This window comes from Propithecus coquereli, unplaced genomic scaffold (assembly GCF_000956105.1).
Source record: "Propithecus coquereli isolate 6110/MARCELLA unplaced genomic scaffold, Pcoq_1.0 Scaffold13, whole genome shotgun sequence".
In the NCBI taxonomy this organism is placed as follows: Eukaryota; Metazoa; Chordata; class Mammalia; order Primates; family Indriidae; genus Propithecus; species Propithecus coquereli.
The window spans coordinates 4,486,805-4,502,597 of record NW_012137191.1 but is presented as its reverse complement, the minus strand read 5'-3'; the positions used below and the strand labels follow the sequence as shown (position 1 = coordinate 4,502,597).

The 15,793-nt window shown below is 33.2% G+C and overlaps 1 protein-coding gene across 2 annotated transcripts in view; it reads right to left on the bottom strand.

Annotated features, from left to right (window-relative positions):
- Positions 1 to 594: 594 nt before the first annotated feature.
- PUS7L (pseudouridylate synthase 7 homolog (S. cerevisiae)-like) overlaps positions 595 to 15,793 on the bottom strand; it is a 24,066-nt gene continuing 8,867 nt past the window's right edge. For both annotated transcript variants that reach the window (XM_012638418.1, XM_012638417.1), the window contains 6 exons: positions 14,506 to 14,698; positions 11,911 to 12,009; positions 9,694 to 9,775; positions 7,844 to 8,124; positions 3,698 to 3,751; positions 595 to 2,671 (listed from right to left, as the gene is read on the bottom strand). In XM_012638418.1, coding sequence (XP_012493872.1) covers positions 2,345 to 2,671; positions 3,698 to 3,751; positions 7,844 to 8,124; positions 9,694 to 9,775; positions 11,911 to 12,009; positions 14,506 to 14,698 — 1,036 coding nt within the window. In that variant the 3' untranslated portion in view covers positions 595 to 2,344. The remainder of the gene's footprint in view (positions 2,672 to 3,697; positions 3,752 to 7,843; positions 8,125 to 9,693; positions 9,776 to 11,910; positions 12,010 to 14,505; positions 14,699 to 15,793) is intronic.

Sequence of the window (15,793 nt, the reverse complement as noted above, 5' to 3'; positions counted from 1 at the left end):
ATTGCTCAGTTTCAAATATGCCCTTGATAATTAAAACTAATCCAAAGCTCATGCTTAGGAAGGCCTGAAATGCTTCAGAAAAACTGTGAAAACCTAGGTGACTTGGTCATCAGTTGGTCCAAAGTACATTCATAAAGTCCTTAAACTGAAAAAAAAATTAACATGGAAAATATCATTGGTATATAAAATAATATTCCACAAGAGTAATATCTAAATACATTTTATGGTAACTTGAAATAAATCAGTGATCCTTTATACATAGCCAAAGTACCTACTAAATAAATAAATAAAGATGTCTAAAATTATAGTGCCATCTACAGACAAAGAAAATAATATCAATGACAGTACATTTAAATAGTTTCACATTTTCTAATTACTACTCAACATTTAAAGAAAACTAGGATTTAACAATTTATAATTCATTTTATAATTATATCTACAGGATATAATGTATCATGTAAAAGAAAGTTAAAGCAGTTTTTCCAAGTTTTTTTTACTATCCAATAGAGTATCATGTCATTCCCAATAAACATTACAACCATGAAGTTAATTTTTTAAAAAATCAATAATACTACAATATCCAATTTTTGCATGTTGAGAATTACTTATTACTGAGATATATAATGACAAAACAAGGACATTTTTAGTATTAAAAAAATCCAAAACCCCCTCATCTTAATAGAATGGCATTTTCATTTTTTTCTCTTCCAAATTTATATCTACAGACATTTATTTAATAATAACTATGTTATTAGGCACTTTTTAAAGCTGCTTTACATCTATTAACTCACAAAATCCTCACAATTATCCCATTAGGTAGGTAATATTAACATCACTATTTTATGGATGTTGAAACTGAAGTACATGAGCTTAAATAACTTACCCAAGGCTGCACTGCTATCAGTGGCAGAGCCAGGGTTCAAACTAGGTGAGTTTATCTCCAAAATCTGTGCTTTTATCTACACTAATATGTCTCTCATTTGTAAAAGCTGTTTCAGTGTATTACTGCATTTGTAATACATGTGTTCTATTTTTGAGGGACAACATTTCTCATTTAACTAAAAAGTTCATCATTATTTTTAATAACTATATATTTTGCCATTAAGTTGGTACATCTCATTTTATTTACATTTGTTATTTAATGATGGACTTTGAAACTATTTTTAATTTCTTTCATTACATATAAAAAGGCTGCAATAGGCAAATTTTGCATTGCGTATAGCTTCTTTTCCTTCTGTTGAATTTTATTTACGTATGCTAATTATTTCCCCAGTTTGACTTACTTAAGTATATAAAGTGTCATATCACTGATAAACAATGCTCTATACGGCTTTTTAAATTTCATCCCTATATAGTATTAGCAACAATGAAAAAATGCTCAGATAGTCCCCAAGTGTAACAGTCATTTCCTCCCCACCCGCCAACCAAAATTTAACTAATATAAAACGGTTAAGGATGATTTATGATGTGGGATAGTTAAACCAACAAACATTAAAATTTTCAAATGGGCAAAATGTTTTATTTCTCTAGCAACATAAAAGGTGGAGATAATCCTATCTGTCACTTATGAAGTTAGCAGTCCTGATTCTCTAAGTGACTCACAATTAATAATGTACCCAAAGTTACTAGTGAATGTCAAAGCTGGAGTCTGAGCGCAGATCTATCTGACTCTAAAATCTATATTTTAGATAACAGATTAAAAATAATGAAAAGGTAAGATGGTCAATGCATGTCAAGATACAGAAATTATATAAAAAACTGTATTTCAATCTTCATCAAAGATTATATATCTCGTAAAAGGATAATAACTACCCTGGGATAGCCACCATAAATAGAGGGATGGTATTTCCCTTGTATATTATTCTGATCGATAATTTCAAAAATAGGAAAGGATAACAATAATAATTAGCAAAATGCTTCATTTATCTTTTTCTCCAACCATATGTTTTCATTGCAACCTAGTTTCGCCTCTGTTCTAAGCAAGGAGCTAGAGAATATGAACATTACCATACAAGTTTTTTTCCCTAAATGTTATCTTGCAGTGTTATGTTCCTACTGGTTTAAAAACACTGTAACTTTTGTGACACAGAATAAAGGTCACAAAAACATTATATAATAGAAAGAACATAGACTTTGGAGTCAGATCTTAAATTCAGACCCTGACACTTTCTAGCTATACGTCCTCTGGAACATTACAGCATCAAATTCCAACTTCTCAGGATGCTGCGAAAGTTAAAGGAGGTAACAATTATGAAGCTCCTAGCACATGGTAGATGCTCAAGAAATTTTAGCTTCCCTTCCTTCAAAGAATGACATATATAAGATTATATCAAGGGTACCAGTTTTAAACGTCATGCTTCATTATTTCCCTCAGACAAACTGTAGCATAACATGAACTGTCAAGATCAAAAGAGATCAAAAGAGATAAAGTTGCTTCATCTATGTGGGAACCTTCCGTTTTGACATCAATGTCATGGTCTTCCTTTAGTTGGTATGAGAGATTATAGGGATGTTTCAAAATCTGTCTATAGCATCCTGGTACATTCAGTTTCAGAGCAGGTACTTTAAACCTACATGTTTGTAGTCCATCTCTGCTAAGTATTTCATGATACCATTGCCCTACTTTGTTCTTTGGGTACTGAATACTGTATCCAAGTACTGGAAGAACCACCTGTCAAAAAGAAGGGGAAAAAAAATACATGGAACAGCCTTCAGAAATATACTTGGTCATATTTTAAATTTACTTTTATGACTGGGATCTGGATTTGTAAAAACAGTCTCAGGATATAAACATTACAGTCAGCCTAAAACATGCTTTGAATATTACACTGTGATTAATGTTGCCAGGCAAAGAAAACAGCTAACTAAAATCAAGGACTCACAATAATGAAGGTAACCAATTTAAGTCAAATACTATTAGACAAATCACTGTTCAAGAAGTTTGGGTACATTAATTAGCCAATAAAGACTTAATATCTACAAAGTCACGAATATACTTTCTGTAACACAAAGAGGTTACTTTCTGTAACCTTTACTGCTCAATCACATAACTGGTATTTTGGGTGGGAATTTTCATTTCTTCTTACTTGTTTAAAAAGAAGAAAGCAAACCAATAGCTGCAAATATGATGTTTATTTTCTCAGCTGCTTGTACGTAAATTGCATTTTGTGGGGTTTTCCTCCTTTGCTAGTGACTTCTATACAGTTTTCTTGAAGAATACCAAAAGGTGGTCAGAAAAAAGAACAAGGTAAAAAACTCAAATATATACAACATGAGTGAATCTCAAATTCCTTATGCTAAGTGAAAGATGCCAGACACAAAAAGCCATATACTATATGATTCCATTTACGTGACATTCTTTGAAAGACAAAACCATAGTGACAGTAAACAGATCAGGGGTTGCCAGGGACTGGGAATGGGAGTAGGGGTCAACTACAAAAGGACACAGGGAAATTTGTGGAAGAGATCAAATTGTTTTTTACATTGATTTTTGTGGTGGTCATATAGCAATGTTTATCAAAACTTGTACATTTACCAAAACTTGTACAACTACAAACTAAGAAAAGTGAATTTAACATAAATTATGCCTTAATTTAAAAGATGTAAAAAAGGAGGAGGTTGCCTGAGAAACATTTTGTCTTTTGGGGACAATGTCTATATTTAGATCTAAGTGACAGTAATTTTTAAGCAAATTTACCTGATGTATTGCATATGTATTAGCTGATTCCTCTTCTTCGGTTACTAGATGAACCTATTTTTAAAAAACATAATGAAAATATGTATGATTCCCAAATGTTCCATAGCTCTGATATGTATAATTTGATTACTATGCTGAATATACATATATACAAACAAGATTTTTTCATAATTTGTTTCTGAAGGAGTAGACTACGTAAAAATTAGGATGATTCTTCCTGCTTTAACCACTGAAAACCAAAGTTGGAAAAAGGTGAGGCAATACTTTCACCTTAGTGACTAACAATCTTTTTCTAAATCACAAAGTTTTTATTATGCTGAATCAAAAATCTGCTTCAGTAATACTAATACCAATCCAGCTGCACCCCCACCAACCTCAACAAATATCATAATGCTCTTTGTAGACGTGATGTTTTTCAACATTTGTTTTATAGAATAGTAATAAGTGTTACAAGTAGAAGGAAAAAAGAAGTATGTGATACACTTAAGTTTGAGAAATGTTGCTCCAGGATATGACAGAATTAATAATTCTGTTTTCTCTTGTACATGAAAGCTCAAGCAGAAAGGCAGCTATCATCTCTGCATAGGGGTAACAGTATTCTAATATTCCTAAAAGCATTCACCATATAATATAGTGTCTAGATCCCCTCTAAATCTGCTTGCTTTTGCCTCAATTCTCCCTAATCTTATCAATAATGTCCCTCCTTTTTTTGTTTTAAATCTGAGTTTGTTTGTTTATTGGTAAATAACCTCTTTTGACTACTGCACTCAGAAATCTGGAGTTACAAAGCTCCAGATGTGATCTGACCAAAATACAAAGGACAGACAAACTACATGGGACTACGATTTCTCTTGCATCACTTCTAGCTTTTTGACTTTCACAGATTAATAAGCATACCTCTAATGCTGTGATTTAAGTAATTTATGAAAACACTGAACAAACATAGTCAAATACAGAACACCATGCTTTGTCTTTAGAGAACTCCCTCCAAGTTGATATCAAGCAAATATTAATTAACAAACATGTTTTTGCTGTATGGCTGCTCCCCTAACTTTTTTTTTTTTTTTTTTTGAGACAGAGTCTCACTCTGTCACCTGGGCTAGAGTGCCATGGCATCAGCCTAGCTCACAGCAACCTCAAACTCCTGGGCTTGAGCAATCCTCCTGCCTCAGCCTCCCAAGTAGCTGGGACTACAGGCCTACACCAGGACACCTGGCTAATTTCTCTATTTTTAGTAGAGAAGGGGTCTCACTTTTACTCCTGCTCCAGCCTCACAGAGTGCTAGGATCACAGGCATGAGCCACTGAGCCCAGCCTTCCCCTAACTTCTTAATTGTCTAACTCACATTTCTACATTTCTCCATCTGGCTCACAGAAAATTCTAAGAAAATTATAAGCGACTTGAAATAAAGATATACCTGTTAGTCTAGTAATCCTATCAAAAGAGGGAATCAGATTAGTTTCCTACAATATTTAACTGTAGATGCACACTATATACCCCGTATACCATTTATTAGGAACGTTTATCTTTTTTGTTTTCATCTTTTACATTTTGAGCTTCTAAGTCATGCCTTTTCTTTTTTCAGTGCTAACTAATAAATGTTCTCTCTTCTTCTACAGCCCCCAAAAGAAAAGCAGATACAATTCTGATTGCAAAACTGTCCTTGCATATGTTATTTTGAACAAAGAAATCTTATAAAATATATGCATTTCAGAAATTATTGCTGTATATTGTGAAAGTAATCTTTAACTTCTAAAATTCTGAATTAGAAATGTCTGACTTACTAAATAATTTGTCACCCAAGTAATATTTACATGGACATGTTTGCTGGAAGGTGTTTAAAAAACCCTATGATTTTTCATTATTTATCAAAAGATCACTGACATATCATTTCTCCCCCACATGAGGTAAAATAAAACCATTCTAGAATGCCGCTAGATTTCTTTGTAGACAGAGTTTGAAAGGCTGCGTTGCAATTAAATGACCATTCTTAGTAATACATGCTGCCTCCTACTGATCATTTACTTATGTAAATATTCATAAACCACCCATTTAATGAAACAGTAAAGCAGACATCTATGGTTCTGACTTGCACAACCTTTATTTCCTCTTTTCTGTTGGTAGCACCCTAATTTTCCAGGGGGCCGCCCCCGGTTCTCAGATACGGGTTAGGTGGAATGGTCCCAGGAAGGGAGCCTGGAAATGTAGGCTTAGCCAATCACATACTCCAGCCATTCTTACTGGTTCAGTTCTGTACATGTGACCCAAGCCGGGCCATTCCTAGCCACTGATACTTGATTTTACAGTTTTTGTTGACACTTTTAGGAAAGAAAAACTCGCCTTCTTGCAGAGAAATAAGTCTAGAGTTGTAAGAAATAAGACCAGAGTCACTAATAAACACCTTGTCACCAAAGGTATAAGCCAGACTGGGAATGACTCTAACAAAGAGAAAAGCAGAGCTGAAAGATGAAAAAAATGAGACCGATTATTTGGGACACTTAAGCCCCTAAATACAGCTGTGCCTGAATCAATCATGGTCTTTCAGTTATGAGGACTAATAAATTCCTGTCAATTTTTTCTTAAATTACTACAGTTGAGGTGGGTTTCTATTACTTGAAACCAAAAAAAAAAAAAAAACTCCTAACTCATACACCTAGAACTATGCCATTAGTTTAGATAGAGCTTCTTTTACGTAGAGTTAAGTCTATTTTTTATTTTTGAAAAACTGTGCCATGCTCTAGCTCTCAATGCTGACACCTTTTCTATACCCCATGATTTCTCTAGTGGAGACCAGCTAGAGCTAGGAGTCAGGCAACTGGGTCTTTCTAGTTCTGCTACCTGTGTTACTCTGAATCTGTCTACTCTCCAATCTGCATCTCAATTTTCATTTCTATAAAATGGGAGTTAGAAAAGGGGGTCTCTAAAATCCTTTCTCCTGCAAAATTCATTGATTATATGATGTTACATATAAAAGCATTACTCAAAATTCTTTCACTACTTTTTAAACCTTATTTGTGAGACTGACTTAATATTAGAGAATAATAATTTGTTCTTTTTGCATTACAATATTTTAAGATTAATTTCATTGCATGATTTACAGAATCCAATTTCATTAGATGAAACCTACATAGGTAAAAATACTCAGGGAAGAAATCAAAGGATCAACTTTTATAATATAAATTACATTAAAATTTCATTACTCTAAATGTCTTTAAGACATTGCTAAAAGGAAAAAAGTTATGAAATCAAATTTACATAAAATTAGGTTTATGTAAAAGAAACACATATAACATTACATGTCCCCATATACCATTATTATAAAAATCTTATTATTTTTCCTTTTCATATTTTAAGTTTTGAGCCTCTAAATCCTGTCTTTTCTTTTCTTTTATTCTATTCTAACAGAATAAAAATCTATTTTCTGTGGACATTTATGTGACAGCATAGAGAAAGGTGTAGAAATACACATGCCAAACAACAGAGGTTAATTCTCTGGAGGAAGGGAAGGAAACACATTAGGGGGGTGGCAGTGATGACAGCCTCATCTGTAATGTTTCAAATTTTATTTTGAGGGGTCTGTTTTGTGCATTATTTGTGTAATTTTTTAAATATATTTTTATTTGTTTGTCTTTTTAAGGGACATGCTTGCTTTGTCACCTAAGCCAAAGTACAATGACATAATCACAGTTTACTGCAGCCTCCAACTCCTAGGCTCAAGCAATCCTCTTGCCTCAGCCTCCCAAATAGCTAGGACTACAGACATGTACCACCAATCCCAGCTAATTTTTTAAAATTTTTTGTAGAGATAAGGTCTGACTATATTGCCCAGGCTGGTCTTGAACTCCTGGCCTTAAGTGATCTTCCCACTTCAGCCTCCCACAAAAAATGTGTTCTTAAAAAGAATCTTTACTGCCTTTGTACCTTTCACTTCATATGGCTGACTATTTTTATTTTTTCATTTACCGACATGTATAAAGCCTCAACTGACAGCAGAGTGGAGGCAGGAGCTGAATAAATATAAGTAAAAAAAAAAAAAAAAAATTAAATGTATGTTTATTTTTAAAGTGTTTCTAAAATTAGGGCTTCTGAAAACTAATGTTCCTGGTGTGATTACTATTCTTGGAAAACTGATGAAATAATACTTACTTTACTATTTGGGAGATGCTCATCATCAATATCTTCCTCCAAACAGACCAAATCACCCTCCACTACTCTTGATCCATAGGTTACAAGTCTGTAAGACACTGCCTCATTCCAAATTTTGCTGCTATATGCATGAACGTAGAATATGCGCATGGAATGGGGAAAAGAGAACCATGCCTGGACACAACCTTCCTCCGTCATGCCAAAGCGATGCAACGACTCCAACAATGCTCTCTCTCGAACTTTGAACTCAGGCATCAACAAAAGGGTGCCTTTAGCATCCTCTGAAATAGAGAATAAATCAGATAGCCTCTTTTATTTAAAGGCCAGTTATAAATGCCTTTGCTATGCTCTCTGAATGAGAGGCAATGAACAAGAATATGAAGATAATGTTCAGAACTATCAGTTAAACTAGCTACACTCAAAAAAAAAAGTCATTCATTACATGGCTCTCCTTCTGCTTTCCCTGCTTTAGGAAAAAAAAAAAGTTCAACCTTAGTAATGGCTTGCCAGAGTTTCTTACTCTAGAGTAGAGATAAACTTGAAGTTATTCAGAGGACTGTCAAAACAAACAAACAAAATCCCTAGGATTAAATAAACCACTGAGCTAGTAGGGACTGAAGATTTTTAAAGAGCTATTACAGACATACACAGAATTTTTTCACTAAAAAAGGGTGAGATCTGGATCCTTCAAAGATACTATTAGGCCCTGCAAATGAGATACACTGTAAAATGTTGATTACTGGACTCCACCACCAAGATAAAGCTTATTCAGGTAAGGCCTTGGAATCAGCATTTTAATAAATGTACCAGGTATTTCTTATGCACACTAAAGTTTAAGAATCATCAGGACTTTATAACAGATACAAACAATAAGTCACTTTGAATTTTCCTTAGTATTGCTTAAATTATTCTTAACAGTTAGAAATTGTGGTATACATTGTGGTGTGGTACAAAAATATTACTCTCCTGTGAATAATTACATACATGTAATATGAAAATAATTAAAAATAATGAATAGATATTTGAAAACTGATGTCCTTTATTTCAACGTGTAAGTGAAATTTAGTATACACATGCATGTTGATCAGATATTTGAATGAACCTGAAGTGGTATGGTTGCTGTCGTTATTATTTAAATACAAGTTATATTTATCCAGTATGTAGTACGTGCCAAGTATTATTTTAAGAGTATTGCATCTATTATCTTATTTAAATCTCATAATATTATTATCTTCATTATTAGCTTCAATTTACAGGTAAGGAAACTAAAACAATGGTTTTAAATCACTTGCGCAGACTGTAGAGTTGGGAAGTATTAAAGTTGAGAGTTAAGCCCACGCAGTCTGACTCTGGCCACACTCATAACCACTTTTCTTTAGCGGTTCCCATCAAGCATTCTACATATATAGCATCATATTGACCTAAAGTTTTAAAAACTGACAGACAGGGTTAAATGGCAACTAGATCAAAAATACTGCATAAAGTTTGGACTATCATAAATAAACTTTTATTTAGTTTATGTTTGAATCTCCTCCAGCTGTAATAGATTATACTGCCATCAGCACAAGTTTAGAATTTGGAACTTCTATCTTCTCAGAGGATTTTGGTCAAGAAAAACTAAGAGACTATTTCTCCCCTCACCCTTAGCCGCAAATAAGAGTTAGAACGGTCAAGAATCTCAAATCCGGGCAAAAATGAAGTGCCTAGGTCATGTCATAAACTGATTTCATAAATAATACATTACAATCTATTTCTCATCAGGTTCATGTTGTAGTGAATACCCTCCTGCTAATATAACATTTATGTTGTACATCTGCAAGGCTATGTATGGGATAAAGAAACTTAAATACCAGTTTGAAGAAAATACTTCTTCGCTCTATTTATAGGATCGTCCAAGTCTTCTGGTGTAAGAAATAATTTTATGGCCTTCACCTTAAAAATCAAGCAAGCAAATATGTTAACAAAAATGTCAAATTACTTTTTTAAAAAAAGATACAAAATTATCTGGCATCATAAAAGAATAGGCATTTAATAAATGATATTTGATACTGCAATTTTCTCTTTAGGCTTTCAAAAATTAAACAGTCAATGTTAAATGTAGAAATAAACCTTTGGTACAAAGTAACTTTACGTATAGTTTTAAAATATTACAGACTGGAAAAAGTGGACCGTCATGATCACTTCCACAGTTCTATTATTGTCATTCCTTTTTTTTTTAATATTAAAGTTAAAATTTATTGACATTCTGAGTAAGGTGTAGGAATTGTGAAAAGCTAGGCTATAGTTATTAAATCTTGATTTTTAATACTGTTTCTAATTTGTCATAGGAGTTACTTCTCAAAAGTGTTAATCATAGTTGGGTTGAAAGAGTATGCAGGAAATGTGGCAATGTTGTTTATATAAGTATACCACATTATAAGTCTACTGGAGATCCAAAGGCATTTGCCTTTGTGGAATTTGAAACAAAAGAACAAGCAGCAAAAGCTATTAAGGTAGGCACAAATCCTAAAAAGAAAAAAAAATTTAGCAAGTATTATAAATAGAACTTTTCCTTTGCAATCATTTCAGGTTCTTAACATCTACCAGAAGAAGCAATAAGAAAACCTTAGCAAACTTCCTAAGACAGGGAAAAATAAGCCCATTCTGGCCCAAAGAAGAGCTGGTATTTATTTAATATTTAAATATATGTATTTTAAGTTATTTAACATTTACATAGATGTAGTCGAAATAAAATGAAACTAATGATAGCATTGTTACAGAAGAAAATTAAAAGGAAGACAATGTCCAGGCCAAAGGATTAAATGTAGACACAAGCAACATGAGCATCTGTAAAATGAAAAGATCAAGAACCTCATCTGAGGACTTTGAAGTAGAAACTACTGAACCTCAAAAAGCAAACTTCAAAGAAAAAAAAAATATGGGAAAGAGTTGAACTATCCAGCTTATCTGAAGTCAGGAGAGAGGAAAGAAGTAGCTCTGAAGATGCAGAATGCCTCACTCCCACATCGAAAATAAAGAAAATGGCTCAGAAAGACAACATTAGCACTTTAGGAGGCCAAGGCAGGAGGATCGTTTGAGCTCAGGAGTTCAAGACCAACTTGAGCAACACAGTGAGACCTGTTCTCTACAGAAAATAGAAAACTTAGCCAGGCATGGTGGTGTGCACCTGTAGTCTCAGCTACTGGGGAGGCTGAGGCAGGAGGATCGTTTGTGCCCAGAAGTTTGAGGTTGCAGTGAGCTATGGCGATGCCACTACACTCTACCTCGGGTGAGAGAGTGAGACTGTCTCAAAAAAAAATTTCTTTATATACTTGAAAGTAGTAAAACTAAAGAGACCTGTATTATAACAAAACTGCAGACATCTGTGGTACAGCAGAAAGAAAACAGGGCTCAGAGTTCAAAGTCCTAAGTTTAAAGTCCAGCTCTGCCACCTCCTGAATATATGACCTATGGCAAGTTAACAACCTCAATTAGCCAGGTGCTGTGGTATACACTTATAGTCCCTGCTACTTAGGAGGCTGAAGCAGGATGATCGCTTGAGCCCAGGAGTTCGAGGTTGCAGTGAGCTATGATGGCTCTACTATACTCCAGCTGGGTAACAGAGTGAGACCTTATTTAAAAGAAAAAAAAAAAAGTACTATCAGAGTAAGTATATGGTATAAATTCTATTGTTGTTGACCCTTGACAGAGCAATCCATACTTCTGCCATTCTTTACTTCTATTACTGAGCTAAGAACACCAGTGTAAAGTAATGACAAATACTCAGATTTGACCAACACACACAATGAAAAGGGAGGTAGCAAGCATAGGGGAATAGCAAGCCATTAATTTCATTTGTGTTCTCAATTCCCTGAATTCTTTGGTTTTAAAAATAATTGTAAAAATCTTAATTAAAAAGTTGCCAACTTTAATGTTTTATGATATAATGTTTTATGTTCAATGACATAATATACATGTATGTGTGTATACACATGCATTTATATGTTAGAGTTAAGAAAGCAAGAGATTGCCTTATGAAATAAGTACAACTGACAAAACAGATAAGATTATATTTTTTAAATCCATACCATTTCACTCTTCAGCAAAGCCAGTCCAATTTGATCTGTGTGAACCTTTCTTCCTTTCCCAAATCTCTGTGGTCCATAATAATTCACAAAGCCTTTATTCTACGTATACAAAATAATCAACAAGTTAAAAGTATATAAATACTATTATGTGTCAAAATATAAAATCAAATCTTTCTCTTCATATTTGTTTTAATAAAAGAATCTTGTAATCAGCAATATGTGCATAGGGACCAAAGAGTCTGAGAAATGCTATGCAGTTAAAGAATAGAAAGGAGAACAACACCTAACTAAAAGTTAGAACATAAAACCAGTGAGGAAAACTAAAAATATGTCAGCTTTCCATTCACATTACTAAGGAGTTTCCTGGAATGTGGGACTTTCAGTGCTAAAACCAGGAATGTTCTAGGACAACCGGGCTGAGTTGATCCTAGGTGCCCCTAGCACCTAGATCTGATCCCTGCCCTGAAGTTTTCTTATTTTGAGACTTTTCTCCTGTCTGAAGATGTTAGGAACAATAAAACAGATTTATTTTCAAGCCATACAAGTACTGGCTCTTTTATAACAATTCATTCTTAAGTTCATCTCAGCTTCTTAAAGCCTGGGCTGAGATGAAGGCATCACTTCGGCAGTACTCTACTGGTCCAGCTGTTACAGCACCTAGATTCCAGGGAAGGGATACAGACTTTGCCTCTTGATGGAGGTGAAGCTTGAGGCCATGTTTTAAAACTGCTGCATTACTCAGAATAAATACAAAATTGCCATTTACTACCACAACCATTAAAGGAATTGGTCAGTGGTTAAACATGTTTTCACAAAGAAAACACAAGGCCCAAATGGTTTCCTCAAAGTTAAAAGAGAGTCCTCCACACTGACTTTATAAGGGGAATACACATTTATTATTACACACCAACTCAAGAACTATTCAATAAAAGACACTAACACAATTTGTTATCAGCTTGGTCTAAAAGGAACTGCATCCTTACCTCACATCATTCAAAAAATCAATTGCAGATAGAATAAGTACTCCCTAAATTAAATCTCATAGGTAAGTATTTTTTAATTATTTCAAGTTTGGAAAAATAACATCAAATAAAATCCCAGAATAGCCAAGAGAGTTTTAACTACACCTTCAAATTACTTCGATATAAGAAAAGGTTTATAATAATCAGAGATATAATCTCATACAAAAGAACTTCAAAAACTCCTTATTTTCAGAGTATCTCAATTCCTTTCCCTCATCATAAGAATTAAAGGGAAGTTAGCTAAAGCTAAGATTATTTCTAATGGGAATTTTGTAATATGCAACTGCATATTCACAAATACCAAATAAAAGGTAATAAATGCTATCAGGGTTCAGAGAAACCCCCTCCCTTTTTTAAGAGATCATTTTAGAAACAGTTTTTCAGGGGAAATAAAAGTAGAATTTTAGGTAGGTCAAGAAAAAAAAGGTAATCATATAAAAAGTATATATTCAAAGAACTTCTATACATAGGTGAAAGTGCTGGATTTAAAAAATTTTTAGTTGGAAGACATTTTCCTGACTGGCAAATTTAAGACAATTTTTCTTTTTTTCCCCTTCTGGAGAGGTATAAAATTGTGTTGAAAAGTCTTTATGGTCAGAAACTTGGATCAGTGCTTCTCAATGTTGGCTGTAAAGTAGAATCACTTACGGAGTCTTTTTTTTAAAAAAAAAAAGGTACTAATGCCTAAGCTGCACCTCCAAATGTTCTTTTTAATTGGTTTGGGAGTAGAGATTGACTACTGAAATTTTTTAAAACTCCCAAGGTTAAGAATTACTGGTCAAGATCAGGGGTTGGCAAACTACTATAACCCACAAGTCAAATCTGGTCCAACACCTATTTTCGTGAATAAATCTTGTTGGCATACAGACAGTCCATTCATTTATGTATTGTCTATTCTGTTTCCACACAATGGCTGCGAATAAGGTCCAACAAAGCCAAAAATATTTATTACCTGGCTCTTTACAGAAAAAAAGTTTGCTGACCCTAAGTCTAGATGATCACACTGAAGGATATGGTTGCATGTGCATATTTAAATGCCTGGCAGACATCATTTAAAAAGCTATATTGAACAATTTTTTTACTGTAAAACATAATAAAGTATACATGATTTATAATTTGTATACATTAAAAAATTCAAAATTAGATTAAGAAGTAAAATGATTGTGTACAATTCTGAAAAGTAATGTAACTATTTATGAAAGATTTCTGAGAAGAATTACTAAACAAAATTTCCAAAAAATATATTTCTGTAAGATACTACTCTATATAGTAGGTGCTAAAAAAAAAATATCTTCCTTCTTATGCAGATAGATTGTTCCCCCTTCTCTGGGAAACACCATACATTGCATATTTAAAGTTACATTTATATATTTTGTTTGAATACAAAGATGTACTAAGAAGAAAATAAAAAATAAGCCAAATGGCCCTAATTATCACTTTAAAAAATAATTATTGCTTTAAAAATGCATACAAAAAGGTACAAAAGAAAAAGTTTCTCTTCTTGCCTTAATATAGAAAGATGGACCATGAAGATTTTCCTGTAATAGTCTACTTTAAAATTGAGTTTTCTTACCTTAACGTTTTCTATTGCCTCCAAAATTCTCTCTCTCAAGTTTGCAGAATCATTTATTTGGTTTTTTAAATTTCTGATGACAATATCAAAGTGATTTCCTTTGAGCTGACCGAGTCTAAGGGAATTATCTACAGACCGAATATTAAACACATTCATTCTTTTCTTTTCAATTTCTTTTTCAATATTTTTCAACCTGTAAGTGATAAATCGTACAGACTCAGTTAAATTTTACATTTAAAAATTACTTTAATATGAGGTTTTAAATGACAACTGCCAAGCAACCCCTTATATCCAAAGACTAATACAATTTTTTTTTTGGAATATTCTAAAGTTAATGTTATTTCAATAAATGTATACTGAATACCCATTATTATAAGATTATGTTAACAGAGTTATTTTAAGAACTTGAACATGTATTACTAATGCTATCACTCTATCTACACAGGCCTTCTGACTTCTTAGTTCAAGTGACAGAACCTCCTAGCAGTTCTCCTGATATTCCTGTCCCCAGACTCTGCTCCTTCTCAGTTTCTCTTGCCCTCAACATTACCAAGAAACACCACCAGCATCAGAGGATTTTCTGAAATTCTGCTGTGAACACGTCCTTACTCAAACTTTCAATTCTTCCCCAACTTCTAAAGAATAGATTCCAATTTTCTTAGCATAACTTTCAAGATCCAGTAAGAGCTGATAGAAATTTTCCTTTATATCCCTATTCTGTATAGTCCTTATAAGAACTATATATTAGGCAGACTGTTTAGTTTACTGCCCCTCCAAACATATCTCCAGATTTTTTGCTTCTGCTAAAATCCTACTATTACTTGACGGGTAACTAAAATCCCATATCCATAAGCCACATCAAAGTAATCTCTCTTATTAGGAACTAATACATTTATTGTCTTTGGGAATTAAAAACTAACTTTTGTCTTAAACACTTTTCAACATCAAAAGTTCTTTCCCTTACTGCGCTCCTTGACCACAAAGACAAAATCATACACATTTTGGTCTCCCACGTAAGAGGTTAGAAGCACTTAGAGGAGTCTGCTTGCAAATAGTGGATACTTAAATATCTGAGGACTAAGAATTAATGTATTAATATTCCATCAAATTAGGCTAAATTTTGACTAAATGATTCAACTTTTTGAAGTTTATCTTAAGGGAAAAGTATCCACAAGGTGCAGATTAAATTATAAGAAAATTAATCATGGTATTATTTATAGTAAAAAACTGGAAAGAATTCTACTTTTCAAAAATAAGAGGAATATTAAACTAATTAGTCTAAATGATG